Source organism: Ranitomeya variabilis, chromosome 7 (genome assembly GCF_051348905.1).
Source record: "Ranitomeya variabilis isolate aRanVar5 chromosome 7, aRanVar5.hap1, whole genome shotgun sequence".
NCBI classification, from domain to species: Eukaryota; Metazoa; Chordata; class Amphibia; order Anura; family Dendrobatidae; genus Ranitomeya; species Ranitomeya variabilis.
The window spans coordinates 37,275,400-37,300,241 of record NC_135238.1 but is presented as its reverse complement, the minus strand read 5'-3'; the positions used below and the strand labels follow the sequence as shown (position 1 = coordinate 37,300,241).

The 24,842-nt window shown below is 44.2% G+C and overlaps 1 protein-coding gene across 3 annotated transcripts in view; it reads left to right on the top strand.

Moving 5' to 3' along the window:
- Nucleotides 1-244: 244 nt before the first annotated feature.
- The window catches only part of LOC143785755 (cytochrome P450 2K1-like), a 48,229-nt gene continuing 23,631 nt past the window's right edge, over nt 245-24,842 (top strand). For 2 of the 3 annotated variants that reach the window (XR_013218074.1, XM_077274850.1), the window contains exons 1-4: nt 475-682; nt 11,407-11,569; nt 16,400-16,549; nt 16,961-17,121. Coding sequence is in view for 2 of the 3 variants with exons in the window: in XM_077274850.1 (XP_077130965.1) it covers nt 515-682; nt 11,407-11,569; nt 16,400-16,549; nt 16,961-17,121 (642 nt within the window). In the remaining variant the exon portion in view is untranslated. Of the gene's footprint in view, nt 683-11,406; nt 11,570-16,399; nt 16,550-16,960; nt 17,122-24,842 lie in introns of all 3 variants that reach the window. The other variant, XM_077274848.1, reaches the window with a different exon arrangement.

Here is a 24,842-nt window from a genome sequence, read left to right as displayed (position 1 = left end):
TCAGACATCTCTAAAACTGGAAAATCTTTTCAACCTTTTCCCCACCAAATTCTGTTTAGCTGATTACATTGGTAATTTATTAACACTTTAATACACAAAATCTAATGCAATAGACTCCAGTACAGTAGATATAAAGTTCATCCTGCTATAACTGCAAATAGATTCATTCGTGTCCCCAAACATTAGTATGTGAACTCTACCCCATAGCACTGGTACAGCTGCAGAACAGATAAGATAAAAAACTGCAAGTCATATTCCTTTATCTCACTGGACACATCACATTATAATACACTTGGTCAATATTTATTTGGATGAAATGCACAATTCTATGTATATAAAAACAAGAGCAGCCAAGCCAAGGTTGTCTGACCAAGGTAAATGGCAATGGACCAATCAGGTAATTATAGGTTTTTTGTGCTCTAGTAAAAATTAACACATGGAGGAAAAATAAGCCCTTGTGTATAAATATAAGGACAGGAGCACAGTCAGAACGGACTCTTACCAGTACTTCGTTATGGCTTTTATTGCCTACTTTTTGGCAATTTTCATTGCACTATTCATCTATTGGATAAATGGAATTAAGAAGAGCACAGCAAAGATGCCCCCTGGACCTATGCCTCTGCCGGTCATTGGAAATCTCCACATGGTGGACCTGAACAGGCCTTATGAATCTTTGATGCAGGTGGGATACTGTACTGACTGTATGGTCAAGGAGGGTGCAACATTATTTAGCTGGAGGCAAAGGAATTGGGGGTGGTTGCTGAATGAGACAGGTATGAATGGATTCTTGGTGGGCATTAAAGGTCTAGAGGTCTTGTCCTTTGCTGCATTATATACTAACCATTGATGTGAATGAGTATTGTGTAACTCTTCATTTCCTCTGTGGTGGCGAGGGAGAGAGATTGAATACTTACTGTCAGATTTCCCTGGAATAATAGCTGATTCTTCCAATTTCTGGCAGGTAGGTACTTTGTGATGAAACTACTGTTAAGGTACCATCTAATACAGGGGTCCCCAACCTGTAGCTTGGGAGTCACATGTGGCTTGCGGTCCCATGAATTGAAGCCCGCTGCTGTCTGCCAGTTTGGTGCATTAGCTCCAGATTTAGTAAACTGGTATGAAGAGCACTTCTCAAAATGGTGAACTTTGTGAGTAGCCCTGCAGAGAAGAGCAGATCTGGGTGCACATCTATTGGTGTTGGGGGTTTAGAGATAATGTAAGTATGGTATGCTGGAGACAGGATGATACTACCTGTCACAGGAGGTGCTTGAAGCTGGATGGGACTGTTTTGGGAGTGCGTTATGGAAGAATGCTGAATGGTGGGAATCCCTGGATCTTGGTATACTGCTTCAGGGTGATTTGTGTGGAAAAGCTTTGGTTATCATTATACCCGTAATGGGGGGCTTTAGTTGCCACTACTGTGAGGGGGGACAGGAGCTGGATGTGGCTTGCGACCCTCTTGCACAGCTGAATGTGGCTCTCAAGGTCAGGAATGTAAAATAGGGCTTGTTCAAAGTCAAGAACCTCTTGAAGAGCCGTAGACTTGTCATGTTACTGGAGATACGTGCAACCCTGTTCTGCTATCATGGTTTTATGTGGTAATTTACAAAGTTAGCTTCTTGTTCGTTTATCAAAACAATGAGAGAATGGAAAATGGATTAATGACATTACCATAGCATTTAATATATGGCCAAATGTAAAGACGCATTAGAAAGTAATAGACTCTATTATATCCGTATTCTGTTTTGTGTTCTCTCATGAACAAGAGCTGTGCACTCCTGGGTCACACGCTGCACATTTATCTGCCATATTTGGGGTGATAGGTGAGGGTTTCAGGACCCAGGCTCCCTCCGAACAGTGTCATTAAAAGATAAACAAAAGTATAAAAGTTATGATGCTCTTTAAATAGTTGATTTTCAGGATCACTGTTGATAGTTATGACCCAAACTCAACTAAAAATAAATTTGTCTAAACTCAGAGTCAATAAATGTGTTAATTAATCATGAGTCAATAAAGGTCTAGATGATGGTGAGCGTGGGCGACATTCTTGCATAGTGTATCTAGGGTGCCAGCCTCCATGGGCAGGTAGGGCTATTGAGAGGGCATTGTCTGACCTATCTTGTCCTGTAGTTCACTTGGCGCAATAGTCGATATTCAAACCACTTGGGTTATTATATATTTGGATAATTTGGGGACTACAGTGGTAATTTTTCACTTTTAATTATGAAAAATAAAGGTTTTCTTTTATTGATGGAATTCTATATATTAGCCACACCTTTCGGAGTAATGGGACTGAGTAATGTGAATATGAGACCACTAACAATCATATCCCAATTACTCAGTGCTTCCAAGTATCTCTGAGAACATGCCTTGCACTGTCTTACCTGTGCAAGGCTTAACTGCTTCCAGAGACACACACTCTCCCTTTGCCCAGTTCTGGTGCAGGTCAAATTTTCTCAACACTGTCTCAAGTCATAGAGACTCTCAGTTCAGGCCACATCACTTCTCCCGTCACAGTTCCTCAAAATGTTTTCGGCTATAGTACCATTTATGTCATGGATCCCAATGGCTGGGGATCGCACTGGACAAGCAAATTAACATAAATAACGGACGAGCTCTAGGGTGATGGAACCTGGGCTGACTGCTGCCCTACTCCTGACAAACACAACTAGAAATAGCCAGGGAGCGTGCCTACGTTGATTCTAGACGCCACGCGCCAGCCTAAGAGCTAACTAGCACTGCAGAGGAAATAAAGACCTAGCTTGCCTCCAGAGGAATGAACCCCAAAAGGTATAGTTGCCCCCCACATGTATTGACGGTGAAATGAGAGGAAGGCACGCACATAGAGATGAAAATAGATTTAGCAAAATGAGGCCCGCTATAACTAGAAAGCAGAATGATACAAAAGGGGTCTGAGCGGTCAGCAAAAAAACCCTAATCAAAAACCATCCTGAGATTACAAGAACCCATGTGCCAACTCATGGCACATGGGGAGAACCTCAGCCCACTAGAGCTACCAGCTAGCATAGAGTCATAATTAGCAAGCTGGACAAAAAACCAAACAACTAAAAAACAGAACTTAGCTTATCCTGAGAGATCTGGGAGCAGGTAGTCAGGAACCAAACTGAGCACATCTGAGTACATTGATAGCCGGCAAAGGAATGACAGAAAAGCCAGGTTAAATAGGAAACACCCAGCCTCTGATGGACAGGTGGAAAGCAGAGACCGCAACCCACCAAAGTCACCCAGTACCAGCCGTAACCACCAGAGGGAGCCCAAAAACAGAATCCACAACAGTACCCCCCCCTTGAGGAGGGGTCACCGAACCCTCACGAGAACCCCCAGGGCGATCAGGATGAGCTCTATGGAAGGCGCGGACCAAATCAGTCGCATGAACATCAGAGGCGACCACCCAGGAATTATCCTCCTGACCATAACCCTTCCACTTAACCAAATACTGGAGTTTACGTCTGGAAACACGAGAATCCAAGATCTTCTCAACAACATACTCCAATTCTCCCTCCACCAGCACCGGAGCAGGAGGCTCAACCGAAGGAACAACGGGCACCTCATACCTCCGCAATAACGACCGATGGAACACATTATGAATAGCAAACGATGCTGGGAGATCCAAACGAAAAGATACAGGGTTAAGAATCTCCAAGATCTTATAAGGACCGATGAACCGAGGCTTGAACTTAGGAGAAGAGACCTTCATAGGGACAAAACGAGAAGACAACCACACCAAGTCCCCAACAAGAAGTCGGGGACCCACGCGGCGACGGCGATTAGCAAACTGCTGAGTCTTCTCCTGAGACAACTTCAAATTGTCCACCACCTGATTCCAAATCTGATGTAGCCTGTCCACCACCACGTCCACTCCAGGACAATCCGAAGGCTCCACCTGACCAGAGGAAAAACGAGGATGAAACCCCGAATTACAAAAGAAAGGAGAGACCAAAGTAGCAGAACTAGCCCGATTATTAAGGGCAAATTCGGCCAGTGGCAAAAAGGCAACCCAGTCATCTTGATCAGCAGAAACAAAACACCTTAAATAAGTTTCCAAGGTCTGATTAGTTCGCTCCGTCTGGCCATTCGTCTGAGGATGGAATGCAGACGAGAAAGACAAATCAATGCCCATCTTAGCACAAAACGTCCGCCAAAATCTAGACACAAACTGGGATCCCCTGTCAGAAACGATATTCTCCGGAATCCCATGCAAACGAACCACGTTCTGAAAAAATAAAGGGACCAACTCAGAAGAGGAAGGCAACTTAGGCAAGGGTACCAAATGAACCATCTTAGAAAAGCGGTCACACACAACCCAGATAACGGACATTTTCTGTGAGACAGGGAGATCTGAAATAAAATCCATGGAAATGTGCGTCCAAGGCCTCTTCGGGATAGGCAAGGATAACAACAACCCACTGGCCCGAGAACAGCAAGGCTTAGCCCGAGCACACACTTCACAAGACTGCACAAAGGTGCGCACATCCCTTGACAAGGAAGGCCACCAAAAAGACCTGGCCACCAAGTCTCTAGTACCAAATATTCCAGGATGACCAGCCAACACAGAAGAATGGACCTCGGAGATGACTCTACTGGTCCAATCATCCGGAACAAACAGTCTTTCTGGTGGACAACGATCAGGTTTATCCGCCTGAAACTCCTGCAATGCACGTCGCAAGTCTGGGGAGACGGCGGACAATATTACCCCATCCCTAAGGATACCAGTATGCCCAGAGTCTCCAGGAGAGTCAGGCACAAAACTCCTGGAAAGAGCATCTGCCTTCACATTCTTTGAACCTGGCAGGTATGAAACCACAAAATTGAAACGAGAAAAAAAACAACGACCAACGAGCCTGTCTAGGATTCAGACGCCTGGCAGACTCAAGGTAAATCAGATTTTTGTGATCAGTCAAGACCACCACACGATGTCTAGCACCCTCAAGCCAATGACGCCACTCCTCAAATGCCCACTTCATGGCCAAAAGCTCCCGATTACCCACATCATAATTGCGCTCGGCGGGCGAGAATTTTCTAGAAAAGAACGCACATGGCTTCATCACCGAGCCATTGGAACTTCTCTGTGACAAAACCGCCCCCGCTCCAATCTCGGAAGCATCAACCTCAACCTGAAAAGGAAGTGAAACATCTGGTTGACATAACACAGGAGCAGAAGAAAACCGGCGCTTAAGTTCCTGAAAGGCCTCCACAGCCGTAGGAGACCAATTAGCAACATCAGCACCCTTTTTAGTCAAATCAGTCAAAGGTTTAACAACACTGGAAAAATTAGTAATGAACCGACGATAAAAATTAGCAAAACCCAAGAACTTCTGAAGACTCTTAACAGATGTAGGTTGTGTCCAGTCACAAATCGCCTGAACCTTGACGGGATCCATCTCAATAGTAGAAGGAGAAAAAATGTACCCCAAAAAAGAAATTTTCTGGACTCCGAAGAGACATTTTGAGCCCTTCACAAACAGAGAATTGGCCCGCAGGACTTGAAACACCTTCCTGACCTGTAGAACATGAGACTCCCAGTCATCAGAAAACACCAAAATATCATCCAAATACACAATCATAAACTTATCCAGATATTCCCGGAAAATATTGTGCATAAAGGACTGAAAGACTGAAGGAGCATTAGAAAGTCCAAAAGGCATTACCAAATACTCAAAATGGCCCTCAGGTGTATTAAATGCGGTTTTCCACTCATCACCCTGTTTTATCCGCACCAGATTATACGCACCGCGAAGATCTATCTTAGTGAACCACCTAGCCCCCTTAATGCGAGCAAACAAATCAGTCAATAATGGCAATGGATACTGATATTTGACTGTAATCTTATTCAGAAGGCGATAATCTATACAAGGCCTCAGGGAACCATCTTTTTTTGCCACGAAAAAAAAACCTGCTCCCAGAGGGGACGAAGATGGACGAATATGTCCCTTTTCCAAGGACTCCTTAATATAATTCCGCATAGCAGTATGCTCTGGCACTGACAGATTAAATAAACGACCCTTATGGAACTTACTGCCAGGAATTAATTCTATAGCTCAGTCACAATCCCTATGAGGAGGGAGCGAATTGAGCTTAGGCTCCTCAAAAGCATCCCGATAGTCAGACAAAAACGCAGGGACCTCAGAAGGAGTAGATGAAGCGATTGAAATCAGAGGTGCATCATCATGAACCCCCTGACATCCCCAGCTTAACACAGACCTTGTTTTCCAATCCAGGACAGGATTATGAGTTTGTAACCATGGCAGACCAAGCACTAGTACATCATGTAAATTATACAGTACAAGGAAGCGAATCACCTCCTGATGAACGGGAGTCATGCGCATGGTCACTTGTGTCCAGTACTGCGGTTTATTCATAGCCAATGGTGTAGAGTCAATTCCCTTCAAAGGAATAGGAACTTCCAGAGGCTCCAGACTAAAACCGCAGCGTTTGGCAAATGACCAATCCATAAGACTCAGGGCAGCGCCCGAATCCACATAGGCATCGACGGAAATGGATGACAGTGAACAAATCAGAGTTACAGACAAAATGAACTTAGACTGCAGAGTACTAATGGCAAAAGATTTATCAACCTTTTTTGTGCGTTTAGAGCATGCTGATATAACATGAGCTGAATCACCACAATAAAAACACAACCCATTTTTTCGCCTAAAATTCTGCCGTTCGCTTCTGGACTGAATTCTATCACATTGCATAGTCTCAGGTGCCTGTTCAGAAGACACCGCCAACTGGTGCACAGGTTTGCGCTCCCGTAAACGCCGATCAATCTGAATGGCCATAGTCATAGACTCATTCAGACCTGTAGGCGCAGGGAACCCCACCATAATATCCTTAATGGCCTCAGAAAGACCATCTCTGAAGTTTGCAGCCAGGGCGCACTCATTCCACTGAGTAAGCACCGACCATTTCCGAAATTTTTGACAATATACTTCCGCTTCATCATGCCCCTGAGAGAGGGCTAATAAAGCCTTTTCAGCCTGAATCTCCAGGTTAGGTTCCTCATAGAGCAATCCCAGTGCCAGAAAAAACGCATCCACACTGAGCAATGCAGGATCCCCTGGTGCAAATGCAAATGCCCAATTCTGAGGGTCGCCCCGCAGGAAAGATATTACAATCTTAACCTGCTGAGCAGGGTCTCCAGAGGAGCGAGATTTCAAAGAAAGAAACTATTTGCAATTGTTCCTGAAATTCAGGAAGGTAGATCTATCTCCAGAAAAAAACTCTGGAATAGGAATTCTAGGTTCAGACATGGGAGTGTGAACAACAAAATCCTGAATGTTTTGAACTTTTGCAGCAAGATTACTCAGGCTGGAAGCCAAACTCTGGACATCCATGTTAAACAGCTAAGGTCAGAGCCATTCAAGGGTTAAGAGGAGAAACAACAAACGAAAAAAAGGATGATAACTGGTCAGATCAAATGTAAAAAACTATAAACTTTATTAATGATTTTAACAATATAAAACCAGGTGAAGGGAGAGAAGATAGTAACAACACAAAGTACACTGCTGAGAAATAGCAGGAAGGGCGCACCCAGGACTAACAGTCCTCCAAAATGCAGAATCATGTATATGAAATGGAGAAAAAAATAAGCAAAATTATTAACGTAAAATATAAACAACTAAATAGACATAACCAAAAAATGAATGAACTGTGTAAAGGGGCAACCTAGCCACCAGCAGCCAATAGTAGAGTATAAGTAGATGTTCAGACAGTGGCTACCATAATAATACCACAAATAAATGCCATTGTCCTATAAATACGATAAAAGCCGCTGTAACAAGGTACCCACCGCACAGAGGACTGGAATCCTGGGGATGCGCTTCCGCCCCAACGCGCGTTTCGGCGATCATACCTTCGTCAGGGGGCGTAGAAGGTATGTGCACATGGGGTTTAAAAGCACCGAGGCCGGAAATACAGGGGTGTAACTACTAGAGGTGCACATGTGGCTCGTAGGAACTAAAGAAAGGTTCCGCATGTACCGGAAGGGTTAAGAGGAGGTAAGAAGCAGCTAGACAGCAATTAAGGGCTAGGCAGCAAAACTCTGAGGGGAAAAAAAATAAATAAATAAATTTCCCTTAAACACTTCTTTTTCTCCTGCTTCAGCCCAAACAATTAACACTTTGTAGGCCGGCTATACTGTCATGGATCCCAATGGCTGGGGATCGCACTGGACAAGCAAAATAACATAAATAACGGACGAGCTCTAGGGTGATGGAACCTGGGCTGACCGCTGCCCTACTCCTGACAAACACAACTAGAAATAGCCAGGGAGCGTGCCTACGTTGATTCTAGACGCCATGCGCCAACCTAAGAGCTAACTAGCACTGCAGAGGAAATAAAGACCTAGCTTGCCTCCAGAGGAATGAACCCCAAAAGGTATAGTTGCCCCCCACATGTATTGACGGTGAAATGAGAGGAAGGCACGCACATAGAGATGAAAATAGATTTAGCAAAATGAGGCCCGCTATAACTAGAAAGCAGAATGATACAAAAGGGGTCTGAGCGGTCAGCAAAAAAACCCTAATCAAAAACCATCCTGAGATTACAAGAACCCATGTGCCAACTCATGGCACATGGGGAGAACCTCAGCCCACTAGAGCTACCAGCTAGCATAGAGTCATAATTAGCAAGCTGGACAAAAAACCAAACAACTAAAAAACAGAACTTAGCTTATCCTGAGAGATCTGGGAGCAGGTAGTCAAGAACCAAACTGAGCACATCTGAGTACATTGATAGCCGGCAAGGGAATGACAGAAAAGCCAGGTTAAATAGGAAACACCCAGCCTCTGATGGACAGGTGGAAAGCAGAGACCGCAACCCACCAAAGTCACCCAGTACCAGCCGTAACCACCAGAGGGAGCCCAAAAACAGAATCCACAACACATTTAGTGTTCAGGACAGGAATTGAGGAGCTAAGCTTGGTGGTTACACTTCAAAATTGAGGCAGAGAGCTTAGTGGTTGTGGAGTAAAAGGAGCTTTCTTTTTTACTCTAACATCAGATTACTTGCAATCACAGCTAGAATATTCAGGGCCCAAGCAACTGTTACAGCATGCTTTCCACTATCTTACCTATGCAGGGCACAACTGCTTCTAGAGACACACACTGTGTCTTTGCTCAGGTCTACTGGTGAAGGCCACAGTTTCTCACTGCTGGCTCAGGTCTTAGAAGACTTCCATTTCAGGCCACAGCTTACCTTCAGCCACAGTTTCTCAAACAATCTCTAACTATAGTACCCATTAGTGTCCAGGCCATGGCTCCTCTCTTACAGTCTTGGGAGCAGTAGCCATTTCAAGGCAGGCAGACTGATGTATTCAATTTCCCAAGGTCACCACAGGAGCTTCTAAGTCCATTTCCCGTCTTAAGGTCAGGACATATTTTCAGTTAGCTTCCTTCAAACACTAGCTATTTCCAACTCTCTCCTGTCAATTTTAATTTTTTAGCTCTTCTGAACAGATCTTTATGCCTCTTGTTCCCTAAAATTAGTGGTAAGGCAAAATTCCTTGATCATATCATGATTTTTGCATATTTCCCCAGCATTATTGCATGAACAGCAACTGTGGCTTTTTGGAAGTTTATCTTTTTTCGCTCTGTTTAAGTGACATTGTGGTTTGAAAATACAACCCCTGGCAAAAATTATGGAATCACCGGCCTTGGGGGATGTTTATTCAGTTGTTAAATTTTGTAGTAAAAAAGCAGATCACAGACATGGCACAAAACTAAAGTAATTTCAAATGGCAACTTTCTGGCTTTAAGAAACACTGAAAGAAATCAAGAATAAAAAATGTGGTAGTCAGTAATGGTTACTTTTTTAACCAAGCATAGGGGAAAAATTATGGAATCTCTCAATTCTGAGAAAAAAAATTATGGAATTTCCCTGTAAATTTTCATACCCAAAAATAACACCTGCATCAAATTAGATCTGCTCGTCAGTCTGCATCTAAAAAGGAGTGATCACACCTTGGTGAGCTGTTGCACCAAGTGGGCTGACATGAATCAGGGCTCCAACACGAGAGATGTCAATTGAAGCAAATGAGAGGATTATCAAACTCTTAAAAGAGGCTAAATCATCACGCAATGTTGCAAAAGATGTTGGTTGTTCATAGTCAGCTGTGTCTAAAATCTGGACCAAATAGAAACAACATGGGAAGGTTATTAAAGGCAAACATACTGGTAGACCAAGGAAGACATCAAAGCATCAAGACCAGAAACTTAAAGCAATATGTCTCCAAAGCAGGAAATGCACAACAAAACAAATGAGGAATGAATGGAAGGAAACTGGAGTCAACGTCTGTGACCGAACTGTAAGAAACCGCCTAAAGGAAATGGGATTTACATACAGAAAAGCTAAACAAAAGCCATCATTAACACCTAAACAGAAAAAAACAAGGTTACAATGGGCTAAGGAAAAACAATCGTGGACTGTGGATGATTGGATGAAAGTCATATTCAGTGATGAATCGCGAATCTGCATTGGGCAAGGTGATGATGCTGGAACTTATGTTTGGATCCAGTCCAATGAGATTTATAAAGATGACTGCCTGAAGAGAACATGCAAATTTCCACAGTCATTGGTGATATGGGGCCGCATGTCAGGTAAAGGCACTGGGGAGATAGCTGTCATTACATCTTCAATAAATGCACAAGTTTGTATTGATATTTTAGACACTTTTCTTATCCCACCAATTGAAAGGTTGTTTGGGGATGATGAAATCATTTTTCAAGATGATAATGCATCCTGTCATAGAGCAAAAACTGTGCAGACATTCCTTGAAAAAAAGACACATAAGGTCAACGTCATGGCCTGCAAATAGTCCGGATCTCAATCCAATTGAAAATCTTTGGTGGAAGTTGAAGAAACTGGTCCACAGCAAAGATCAAACCTGCAAAGCTGATCTGGCAACAGCAATCAGAGTAAGTTGACGCCAGATTGATGAAGAGTACTGTGGGACACTCATTAAGTCCATGCCTCAGAGACTGCAAGCTGTTATAAAAGCCAGAGGTGGTGCAACAAAATACTAGTGATGTTTTGGAGGGTTTTTTGTTTGTTTTCATGATTCCAGATTTTTTTCCTCAGAATTGAGTGATTCCATAATTTTTCCCCTATGCTTGGGTAAAAAAAGTAACCATTACTGACTACCACATTTTTTGTTCTTGATTTCTTTTAGTGTTTCTTAAAGCCAGAAAGTTGCCATTTGAAATGACTTTAGTTTTGTGTCATGTCTGTGATCTGCTTTTTTTCTACAAAATTAAACAACTGAATGAACATCCTCCAAGGCCGGTGGTTCCATAATTTTTGCCAGGGGTTGTACATGTTTTGTCTTTACAGAAGTACCACTCAAATTAATGTTTTGTAAAAACAATGTATTATAATATTTTGCAGCTTTCTGAAAAGTATGGTGACGTATTTACTTTGCATTTTGGACCCAAGAAAATGGTGATACTTGCTGGATATAAGATTATAAAGGAAGCACTTGTTATGCGAGCTGAGGATTTTTCAGAACGGCCGATTACTCCACTCTTCGATATCCTCTCTAATGGACATGGTATTTATAGAACTATAATATTGTGCATTCTATGAATCGTAAAATCCACAATGGTGACCTGTAAGGGTAGAAGAATACCATAGAGTCTAGTAAATATAGCTGATTCTGCTAATAAAAGATTCACTAAAAACCTCAACAAAGGAAATTTATGAGCAAATATTATGAATGAAGAAAACTTTAAACATGGAAGCCGACTGTTAGAAGTTGCGTAATGACTACAGAAAGTCGTAGCGGCTAGTGTCTATACTTCTGCATTCTTCTTATTCCTACCTTATTGTCATCATCATTCTACATCGTTTTTCTCATTTTCAACATTTTTCTGTGAATTTTTCACAAATTAATATATATTAAAATGAAGCTGCTATTATTTATTGAACAAATCCAGGGGAACAAACAAGTGAACATTTTTTATCAGTCAAGGGTGAACATGAAAAAGGAAGAAACAAAAGAAAAAGGGAAGAGAGGGAAGCGCTCAGGTTATTCTTGGGAAGTAACCCGCAGTCCTGCTTTTAACTTTTATCTATCTTCTCCTTATTCTCTTTCTATTTCATCTCCTTCTACTTCTGTACACCATTCTTTTTCCGTTTCCTTCTTCTCATTCATCTTCCTCGTGGTCATTATGTTCAGTCTTCTTCCTTATTCATTTTGTTCTTTTCTTTGATTTCATCTTTTTTTTGTTTTTCTTTCTTTATCTAATTATTCATCTACTTCATGATTCTCTTCATTTTTTTTCTTATGTTCACCTTATCTACTTCCTGGCTTCTTTTCCATCTCCTGCATCATCATTATCATAACATCATATTGACTATTCTGCCTTCACCTTTTTCATCACCATCTTTATTATTATTATCTACGGTTTAAATTTCTTCCTTTGTTTCTTCTTCATCATCCATCTTCTTCTTCTCCAACTTTCTTCTTCAGTTTTATTGTAATTTTCTTCATTCTCTCTTTCTTACTTTTCCTGTTATTTTCTTATCTTTTTCTTTTTTTTGTCCTCCCTTTCTCCATCTTTTCTGTAACTATCATCTTTTTCTTTTCTGTTTCTTCTCTTCTTCTTTCCTCTTACTTTTGCAACATTTTCTTCTTTCTCGTCTATATATATAATTGTCTAAGGTCCACATCCGTCTGTTTTCCACTTCCGTCTGTCTGTCGTGGAAATCCCACGTCGCTGATTGGTCGCGGCCGGCTGGGTGCGACCAATCAGCGACTGGCACAGTTCGGCTGCGAATTGGCCCGTTCCTACTCCCCTCTACTCAGTGCCCCTCCATACTCCCCTCCAGTCAGCGCCAACATAGCATTTTAGCAGTCCATTAAATGGACTGCGTTACACCGCTGCATAACGCGGTGTAACGCAGTCCGTTAATGCTGCCATTAACCCTGTGTGACCAACTTTTTACTATTGATGCTGCCTATGCAGCATCAATAGTAAAAACATATAATGTTAAAAATAATAATAATAAAAAAAACCATTATATTCTCACCTTCCGGCGTACATACCTCGTGACGCCCAAGAATGTATTGCGGCAACGAGCCGTGATGACGTAGCTGGCTTGCGAGATGATGACGTAGAGGTATTGCGAGACCGCTACATCATCACGGGTTATTGTCACAAGGCATTACTGGGAACGGAGCTTCGCGAGGAGCATCGCTAAAAGCCTGGCCTGGATCCGGGGGCCGCTGGAAGGTGAGTATATAACTATTTTTTATTTTAATTCTTTTTTTAACAGGGATATGGTGCCCACATTGCTATATACTATATGGGCTGTGTTATATACTACGAGGGCTGTGTTTCATACTGCGTGGGCTGTGTTACATACTGCATGGGCTGTGTTATATATACTATGTCACTGAGCTCTACACTACGTGGGCTGTGCTATATACTACGTGGCTGTGCAATATACAGTTAGGTCCATATATATTTGGACAGAGACAACATTTTTCTTATTTTGGTTATAGACATTACCACAATGAATTTCAAACAAAACAATTCAGACGCAGTTGAAGTTCAGACTTTCAGCTTTCATTTAAGGGTATCCACATTAAAATTGGATGAAGGGTTTAGGAGTTTCAGCTCCTTAACATGTGCCACCCTGTTTTTAAAGGGACCAAAAGTAATTGGACAGATTCAATAATTTTAACTAAAATGTTCATTTTTAGTACTTTGTTGAAAACCCTTTGTTAGCAATGACTGCCTGAAGTCTTGAACTCATGTACATCACCAGACGCTGTGTTTCCTCCTTTTTGATGCTACTCCAGGTCTTCACTGCGGTGGTTTTCAGTTGCTGTTTGTTTGTGGGCCTTTCTGTCTGAAGTTTAGTCTTTAACAAGTGAAATGCATGCTCAATTGGGTTGAGATCAGGTGACTGACTTGGCCATTCAAGAATAGTCCACTTCTTTGCTTTAATAAACGCCTGGGTTGCTTTGGCTTTATGTTTTGGGTCATTGTCCATCTGAAGTATGAAACAACAACTAATCAGTTTTGCTGCATTTGGCTGGATCGGAGCACACAGTAAGGCTCTGAATACCTCAGAATTCATTTGGCTGCTTCTGTCCTGTGTCACATCATCAACAAACACTAGTGACCCAGTGCCACTGGCAGCCATGCATGCCCAAGCCATCACACTGCCTCTGCCATGTTTTACAGATGATGTGGTATGCTTTGGATCATTAGCTGTACCACTCCTTCGCCATACTTTTCTCTTTCCATCATTCTGGTAGAGGTTGATCTTGGTTTCATCTGTCCAAAGAATGTTCTTCCAGAACTGTGCTGGCTTTTTTAGATGTTTTTTAGCAAAGTCCAGTTCAGCCTTTTTATTCTTGATGCTTATGAGTGGCTTGCACCGTGCAGTGAACCCTCTGTATTTACTTTCATGCAGTCTTCTCTTTATGGTAGATTTGGATATTGATACGCCGACCTCCTGGAGAGTGTTGTTCACTTGGTTGGCTGTTGTGAAGGGGTTTCTCTTCACCATGGAGATTATTCTGCGATCATCCACCACTGTTGTCTTCTGTGGGCGCCCATGTCTTTTTGCATTGATGAGTTCACCAGTGCTTTCTTTCTTTATCAGGATGTACCAAACTGTAGATTTTGCCACTCCTAATATTGTAGCAATTTCTCAGATGGGTTTTTTTCTGTTTTCGCAGCTTAAGGATGGCTTGTTTCACCTGCATGGAGAGCTCCTTTGACCGCATGTTTACTTCACAGCAAAACTTTCCAAATGCAAGCAACACAACTCAAATCAACTCCAGGCCTTTTATCTGCTTAATTGAGAATGACATAACGAAGGGATTGCCCACACCTGTCCATGAAATAGCCTTGGAGTCATTTGTCCAATTACTTTTGGTCCCTTTAAAAGCAGGGTGGCACATGTTAAGGAGCTGAAACTTTCATAAAATTCATTGTGGTAATTTCTATAACCAAAATTAGAAAAATGTTGTCTCTGTCCAAATATATATGGACCTAACTGTACTACGTGGCTGTGCTATGTACTACATGGCTGTGTTATATGCTACATGGGCTGTGCTATATACTGCGTGGGCTGTGCTATATACTATGTGGGCTGTGTTATATACTACATGGGCTATGTTATATACTGCGTGGGCTGTGTTACATACTGTATGGGCTGTGTTATATACTGCATGGGCTGTACTATATATTACGTGGCCTGATCTATATACTACGTGGGCTGTGTTACATACTGTATGGGCTGGGCTATATACTATGTGGCTCTGCAATATACTATGTGGCTGTGCTATATGCTATGTGGCTGTGTTATATACTACATAGCTGTGCTATATACAGTACAATGTGCCTGTGCTATATACTACATACCTGTGCTATATGCTACATGGCTGTGCAATATACTACATGGCTGTGTTATAAACTGCATGGGCTGTGCTATATACTACGTGGCTATATTGTATACTATGTAGTTGTGCTATATACTATGTGGCTGGGCTATATACTATGTGGCTGCTATATACTACGTGGCTGTGCTATATAATACATGGCTGTGTTATATAATACGTACCTGTGCTATATACTTCGTGCCTGTGCTATATACTACATGGCTGTGCTATATAATACGTGGCTGTGTTATATAATACGTAGCTGTGCTATATACTACGTGCCTGTGCTATATACTATGTGGCTGTGCTATATACTGCGTAGCTGTGCTAGATACTACATGCCTGTGCTATATACTACGTGGCTGTGTTATATACTACGTAGTTGTGCTATATACTGCGTGCCTGTGCTATATACTATGTGGCTGTGCTATATACTATGTAGCTGTGCTATATACTACGTGGGCTGTGTTATATGCTACGTGGGCTGTGAGACTCTTTCGCCCGGGGCCCTCAAAAACCTGCAGCTGGCCCTGGCTTCACTTATTGGTCCCGGCCGGTCATGAACAATCAGCGACAGGCGCAGTCCAGCCACGAATTGGCCCGGGATTTAAACCACGCTTCGCTAATTGGTTGCGCCCGGCCATCCGAATCTTGTGTATTCATTGCATTATTCTGAAATCTTCATAATCATAAATAAACTACATACATATTCTAGAATACCTGATGCGTTAGAATCAAGCCACCATCTAGTTATTAATAAAATTATTATTGTGTATGACACCCTTGGTTGTCAATTTACATGTATTTTCTTATTGTGGGTGATTTTTATAAATGACATTTTTAAGTCACAGAATTAAACTTCTTCACCTTTTTATTTTTAAAAAAACACTTGTTGGATTGTTTAGATTACTAAAGGTTGTTTTCTATTCAGTTTGATTAATTTATACTTGCCAAAGTTTTTCATATTTAACTATATTTTAGGTATACTATTTTCCAATGGAGAAACATGGAGATCCATGAGGAGGTTCACGATATCAACACTTCGAGACTTTGGAATGGGGAAGAAAAGTGTGGAAGCCAGAATTCAAGATGAATTAATGCCCCTTATAGAAAGTTTTAGATCTCACAATGGTAGGATACATCATTCACATTTATGTCATAGCTTTCATATACTCTAACTTCTTGTCTGTTGCTTTCTACAACCCGGTCTACACAATCCACATTATCAATCCCCAGCACAGTTAAACTATAACGATATTCAGAGGGGTTTTGTAGACCCCCCATTCATATAGAGTAGATGGTACACCACAGTGTGAACTTTTTGCTCTATATTTGAATCATATTTTGCTGCACGTGGAAAACATCTGCAGCATCTAAACATATTAGAAGTTTAATTGGCTGTAGATTTGCTTCAATTATCACTTGATTGTTTCAGTAATCTACTGTCATTACTGAAGGTAGTTTTGACCTGAGGTTACAATACCTGGAGCATTTTTCATTCATATTTTATTTTACTGTAAATGTATATTTTTGTTATTTTAGGCAAACCATTCAATACTCACATCCTGATAAACACTGCAGTTTCCAATGTAATCTGCTCTATTATCTTTGGGAAAAGGTTTGAGTATGATGACCCAGCGTTTGAAAAATTAATCAAAATGTTAGATGAAAATGTCAAACTGATCGGTACACCCAAAGTGATGGTAAGAAAACCTTCAGCTCTTAAATCTAACCTTTTTAGTGAATTCTCAGAAGAATAGTATAAGTTTCACATTTAGGACTAATTGTACTGCAATCATGAGCTCAGACAAACAGAGCCAAACTCATCTTTTGGTTTTCACCCAATACCCTCCAGTTGCTTCAGTTATATAATAAAAGTGTCCTATATAGTAGATGATGATGTACAAACTATAGTTCCTTACAATTAGTGTACAATATCCAGTTAATATTCTGTTTACCCTTTCTCAAATTTAGTTGGTCACTGTACTGGAGCAGAACAGTCCTTCTCAGACTTTCACCAAATACAGTGGGTATAAGATAAACATAATAGGGAGTTTAAGGAAACAGACTGCTATGGAGGCTAGAAAATACTGATTGTGTTCCTCTATTGATTTATTATTTCTATAGCACCTACATATTTCGCAGCTCTTCGCATTTTAGATGGGAGTTGTACAGACAATTACAGAATTACACATAACTCAGATCCTATAGACTGTGAGTCCTCATGGGCAGGGTCCTCTCTCCTTCTGTACTTGTGTGTGCCTTGTTTTGGTTATGCTAATTGTGCTTGTATATATCTGCCCATTTCATATGTAAATGCATGTAGAGTAGCTGCGGAGACACCATCGCGTGTTTCTCAACGCAGTGATCCAGAACACTGCCTCCTTCCCTTATGGGAAATATGCAAATGCATGTAGAGTAGCTGCGGAGACACCATCACGTGTTTCTCAATGAAAGAAATGAATAGCCAGGCCTATGCCCGGGAAGGAACAACCACGGGAAGGGCAGCATCCAATAAAGGAAAACATCCAATACAGGAAAACCACCTATGCCAAGCATGGTATCCATCCACAGACAGCTGTTTCGGGGTTTTTGCCCCTCATCAGTGTGGAGTAGGAAACTGGCTATTAGGAGCAGTGCCTAGTAAAAAGGCTGTAAAGGTATGGATGAATGACCTCGGGGAGACCAAAACATCCCACACCGCGGAGACACCATCACGTGTTTCTCAACGCAGTGATCCAGAACACTGCCCCCATCCCTTATGGGAAATATGCAAATGCATGTAGAGTAGCTGCGGAGACACCATCACATGTTTCTCAACGCAAGCAATGAATAGCCAGGCCTTTCCCCGGGAAGGAACAACCACGGGAAGGGCAGCATCCAATAAAGGAAAACATCCAATACAGGAAAACCACCTATGCCAAGCATGGTATCCATCCACAGACAGCTGTTTCAGGGTTTTTGCCCCTCACCAGTGTGGAGTAGGAAACTGGCTATTAGGAGCAGTGCCTTTACAGCCTTTTTACTAGGCACTGCTCCTAATGTCAGTGTTAGTAGTTTAAACTGGATACGCTAAGAAATTGGGAGCAGGTGAAGGGATTTGCAAAGAGGGGGAGCAGGAGTTTAGCGAGGAGAGAGATTAATTAGTCGGGCAGCAGAGTTTAGAATAGATTGGAGGGGTGAGAGAGTGTTAGAGGAGAGGCCACAGGGCAGGAGGTTGCAGTAGTCAAGGCGAGAGATGATGAGGGCATGGACTAGGGTTTTTGCAGATTCTTGGTTGAGGAATGTATGGATTCGTGAAATATTTTTGAGTTGAAGTCAGCAGGAAGTGGAAATAGCTTGGATATGTGGTTTGAGGGAGAAATCAGTGTCAAGGATTACCCCGATTCAGCGAGCTTGTGGGGCTGGGGAGAGTGGGCAGCCATGCACTGTAATGGATAGGTTCATTGGGGGGGTCACGTGAGATGGGGGAAAGATGATGAATTCTGTTTTGTCCATGTTAAGTTTCAGAAATCTAGCGGAGAAGAAGGATGAAATAGTGGACACACTGGACAGACATTGAGGGATTCTGGTTAGTAGGGAGGTGATATCTGGTCCAGAGATGTAGATCTGTGTGTCATCAGCATAGAGGTGATACTGGAAGCCATGAGATTGTATGAGCTGTCCCAGGCCAAAGGTGTAAATGGAGAAGAGCAGGGGCCCGAGGACTGAACCTTGTGGGACTCCGACAGATAAGGGGCGAGGTGAGGAGGTGGTGTGTGAGTGGGAGACGCTGAATGTCCGGTCTGTTAGGTATGATGAGATCCAGGATAGGGCCAAGTCTGTGATGCCAAGGGATGAGAGGGTCTCTAATAATAGGGAATGGTCCACTGTGTCAAAGGCAGCTGACAGGTCGAGGAGGAGAAGGACAGAGTAGTGTTGCTTGCTCTTGGTGGTTAAGAGGTCATTGGTGACCTTAGTTAGGGCAGTTTCAGTGGAGTGGTGTGACCGGAAGCCAGATTGTAAGCGGTCAAAGAGGGAGCAAGAAGAGAGATGGGAGGACAGTTCAAGGTAGACTTGTTGTTCCAGTAGTTTGGAGGCATAAGGGAGAAGTCATATAGGGCGATAGCTAGATACAAAGGATGGGTCAAGAGAAGGCTTTTTGATGATAGGTGTAATTGAGGCATGTTTAAAGCTTGATGGGAAAACACCAGTTGTTAGTGATAGGTTGAAGAAATGGGTTATGGTTGGGATGAAGACTGTGGTGAGGTTTGGGATGAAGTGGGATGGGAGCGGGTCAAGTGCACAGGTGGTGAGATGCGATCTTGAGAGTAGAGTGGAGAGTTGATCTTCTGTAATGGTGGAGAAGTTGGTTTTGGAGGTGGAGGGCTGGGAAGTCGGGAGGAAGGGCTCTGGGGGTTGTTGACCAAAACTGTCTCTGATGTTATCAATCTTCTGCTTGAAAAATGAGGCAAAGTCTTCAGCTGAGATAAGTGGGGAGGGAGGAGGTGCTGGGGGACGGAGGAGAGAATTGAAAGTGTTGAATAACTGTTTAGGGTTGTGAGACAGGGAGGATATGAGAGATGAGAAGTAGGTTTGTTTAGCTGTGGTCTTGAAAGTAGTGAGGGACTGTTTGAATGCGATGAAGTGCTCGTTGGAGTGGGATCTTTTCCATCTGCGCTCAGCAGCCCTGGAAGCTCGCCTCAGTTCTTTGGTCAGGCTGGTGTGCCAGGGCTGTCTGTTGATTTTGCGAGCTTTGGTATGTGTAAGTGGAGCAGCAGATTCCAGAGCTACAGCTACTGTGGTGTTATATAGAGCGGCAGCGTCATCCGCATTGTGTAAAGAACTTATGTCTGTGAGAGGGAGGAGGGATTCAGAGAATGAATCTAGGTCAAGATGTTTAAGATTTCTGCGAGGGTGTGAAAGTTTGTGGGGTGGGGATTGTAGACATGGAGTGGAGAGGGAAGAGAATGTGAGAAGGTTGTGGTCAGAGAGAGGAAGAGGTGAGTTAGAGAGGTTAGATAGGGAGCAGAGGCGGGTGAAGATGAGGTCCAGTGTGTGACCATCTTTGTGAGTGGCTGCAGAAGACCATTGAGTGAGGCCGAAGGAGGAAGTTAGAGATAGAAGTTTAGTGGCAGCTGAGAGGGAAGTGTCAACGTGGATGTTGAAGTCGCCCATGATGATAGTGGGGATGTCCGCGGAAAGGAAATAAAGTAGCCAGGTGGTGAAGTGGTCAAAGAAGGTGGTGGCTGGCCCTGGGGGGCAGTAAATGACAGCCAGTTGGAGGTTGGAGGGGGAGTAGATGCGCACAGAGTGCATCTCAAAGCAAGGGAGGGTAACAGAGGGTGGAAGTGGGATTGGGGTGAAGGAGCAGTTATCTGACAGGAGAAAACCAACTCCTCCGCCATGTTTACTGCTGCAGCAGGGGGTGTGAGAAAGGTGGAAACCACCGTAAGAGTTCAGTTTTTGACAGATTCATTTTTAGACAGAAAGACAATCACTTGTGTTTGGTAAATATGCATAAGTGATGTCAGGAGACGATGTGTATAATTGGGTGTCATCCTGATAGAGTTGGTACTGAAAACCAAATCTACTGATGGCTTGTCCTATAGTGGCAATATATAAGGAGAAAAGGAGGAGGCCAAAGACCGATCCTTGAGGAACATCGATAGGGGAAGAGGAGAGGAAGAAGAGCCAGCAAAAGATACAGTGAGAAAGCGGTTAGAGAGGTAGGAGGAGAACCAGCATAGACCTGTGTCCTAGATGCCGATAGAGCAGAGCATAGTGAGGAGGAGCTGGTGATCCACAGTGTTAGATTCTGAAGAGAGATCCAGGAGAATCAACAGGGAGTGGTGACTAGTGTTGAGCGATACCATCCGATATCGGAAAGTATCAGTATCGGAAAGTATCGGCCGATACCGGCAAAGTATCGGATCTCGCCGATTCCGATACCCGATACCAATGCAAGTCAATGGGACGAAAAGATCGGAATTAAAATAAACCCTTTCTTTCCTTGTAGGTTCATTCTACATGAAGGAAAACAACTAAGAATAATGTAGGATGTATTGGGGGAGGTGGCAGAGACATTAAAGGGATAGAGGTTTAGCCCAATCAAATAGAATAGCAGGAATTTAAATTTTTTTTTAAGACGTTCGGAGTTACAAAGATATTGACTATGTTAAGATTTTTATTTTGTCAGATATTGATGTTTCACTACTTCCATGCCCTTCACCTTTTTTTTAACTTCTCCCACACTTTCTTCTTCATCATCCTCAGCAGCAGCATCTTTGACATCAACTTTTCTTCACCTAATTCATCCTCTTCATCTTCTACCAATTTTTTTTTTTGTTACATTCTTGATATTCTTTTTATTCAACTATTATTCTTCTTCATATTCTACTTCTTCATCATATTCTTATTTGTGACAGGCATTCCTGTAGTTGTTATCTATAAAAGTTTGAAGATTACACCTTCCGTTCTGCCTGTCACAAAAGAGTTACATTTGTCCGCGTTCAGTTTGGCCTGCAGCATCAGGCTTTATCCAGGGGCACCACGAGGAGGAACGGACTCACCCCAATACACTGCTTAGTCTTCTTCTGCTTATAATTTAGAGAATATCTTTTGCTCTGTTATTTAGTGTTATGCTTAACGTTCTTCTGCTCTTTGTTCTGCAGCCTCTTGTTCTTCTGCTTCTCAGTCTTCCATGTCATCGTCTCCGGGGTCGTCGTCTCCGGGGTCGTTGTCTCCGGGGTCATCGTCGTCATCGTCTTCATCAGGGTGGTCTTCAGGGTCATTGTCTCCAGGGTCGTCGTCATCTCAGTGGTTGTCGTATCTGGTGTTGTCATCATCTTAGGGGTGGTCTTCCGTGTCGTTGTCTTTAGGGTCTCGAACTTGGAAATGTAGCAGAAGGTACAAGAAGGCTGAGAAAATGCCAAGAAACAGCTGATGGAACTGGAACTTGGATGGATAGCCGAAGTTCCAAGAGCCAATGGAACTACCGAGGACCAGCTGACGTTACTGGAACCCGGTTACTAAGCAGGAGGTACCCGTGCCTGAAAGCACTACCAAGGACCACCTGACGTTGGTGGAACTCGGATACCCAGAAGGAGGCACCTAAGCCAAAGGCTCTGCCCGGAACCAGCTGACGGTACTGGAACCAGGATTGGGAGCAGAAGGTACAAGAGCCAATGGAACTACCGAGGACCAGCTGATGGTACTAGAACCCGGATGGGTAGCCGAAGGTCCAAGAGCCAATGGAACTACCGAGGACCAGCTGACGTTACTGGAACCCGGTTACTAAGCAGGAGGTACCCGTGCCTGAAAGCACTACCAAGGACCACCTGACGTTGGTGGAACTCGGATACCCAGAAGGAGGCACCTAAGCCAAAGGCTCTGCCCAGAACCAGCTGATGGTACTGGAACCAGGATGGGGAGCAGAAGGTACAAGAGCAAAAGACACTGCCGAGAACCAGCTGACGGTACTGGAACCCGGATGGGTAGCTGAAGGTTCAAGAGCCAATGGAACTACCGAGGACCAGCTGACGTTACTGGAACCCGGTTAGTAAGCAGGAGGTACCCGTGCCTGAAAGCACTACCAAGGACCACCTAACGTTGGTGGAACTCGGATACCCAGAAGGAGGCACCTAAGCCAAAGGCTCTACCCGGAACCAGCTGACGGTACTGGAACCAGGATGGGGACCTATTTAAGATTGTCTTCCTAGAGCCCCAACTAGCGATGTTGGAGCAAAGGGTCAGCAGGGGGAGCTGAGTGTAGGCCGAAGCCTGCACTGGCGGCAGCTTGGTGTCTGCGTGGCGTTTGCAGGACACATTGCCGGCTACACAGTGGGGGAACAGCTGGCGGTGCTGAACCCCACTGACAGAGTGGCGGGTGTTTTGATCTGTGCAGCCAGCACTTCAGGGCACCAACTGGCGATGTTAGAGCCCGGGGTCGGGAGGAGGAGCAGAGGGAGCTGAGTGTAGGCCGAAGCCTGCACTGGAGGCAGCTTTGTGTCTGCATGGCTGTTGCAGGACACGTTGCCAGCTACACAGCAGGGGAACAGCTGGCGGTGCTGAACCCCACTGACAGAGTGGCGGGTGTTTTGCTCTGTGTAGCCAGCACTTCGGGGCCCCAACTGGCGGTGTTAGAGCCCGGGGTTGGCAGGAGGAGCAGAGGGAGCTGAGTGTAGGCCGAAGCCTGCACTGGAGGCAGCTTTGTGTCTGCGTGGCTGTAGCAGGACACGATGCCGGCTACACAGCGGGGGAACAGCTGGCGTTGCTGAACCCCACTGACACATTGGCGGGTGTTTTTCTCTGTGCAGCCAGCACTTCGGGGCACCAACTGGCGGTGTTAGAGCCCGGGGTCGGCAGGAGGAGCAGAGGGAGCAGAGTGTAGGCCGAAGCCTGCACTGGAGGTAGCTTTGTGTCTGCGTGGCTGTCGCAGGACACGTTGCCGGCTACACAGCAGGGGAACAGCTGGCGGTGCTGAACCCCACTGACAGAGTGGTGGGTGTTTTGATCTGTGTAGCCAGCACTTCGGGGCCCCAACTGGCGGTGTTAGAGCCCGGGGTTGGCAGGAGGAGCAGAGGGAGCTGAGTGTAGGCCGAAGCCTGCGCTGGAGGCAGCTTTGTGTCTGCGTGGCTGTAGCAGGACACGATGCCGGCTACACAGCGGGGGAACAGCTGGCGTTGCTGAACCCCACTGACACATTGGCGGGTGTTTTTCTCTATGCAGCCAGCACTTCGGGGCACCAACTGGCGGTGTTAGAGCCCGGGGTCGGCAGGAGGAGCAGAGGGAGCAGAGTGTAGGCCGAAGCCTGCACTGGAGGTAGCTTTGTGTCTGCGTGGCTGTCGCAGGACACGTTGCCGGCTACACAGCAGGGGAACAGCTGGCGGTGCTGAACCCCACTGACAGAGTGGTGGGTATTTTGATCTGTGCAGCCAGCACTTCGGGGCACCAACTGGCGGTGTTAGAGCCCGGGGTCGGCAGGAGGAGCAGAGGGAGCTGAGTGTAGGCCGAAGCCTGCACTGGAGGCAGCTTTGTGTCTGCGTGGCTGCTGCAGGACACGTTGCCAGCTACACAGCAGGGGAACAGCTGGCGGTGCTGAACCCCACTGACAGAGTGGCGGGTGTTTTGCTCTGTGCAGCCAGCACTTCCGGGCCCCAACTGGCGGTGTTAGAGCCCAGGCTCTGCGGGAGGAGCAGAGTGTAGGCCGAAGCCTAATTGAACCAATTTTAAAGGTAACCTTTAACCCCCCCTCAGGTGTTACAAACTACAAGAGCCACACCTTGGGCAGCAGTAATGCTGCCCAAGTCAAAGGTTGCTCTTTTAATTTTGCTCCTTGCACACGCTGAAAGAAACACGTATAACATTTAGTCCCTTGTACAGTCAAACTGTCTTGGAGGCGGGAGTTTCCTGCTTAATGAGACGCAGCCCAGCTGTCAAAAAT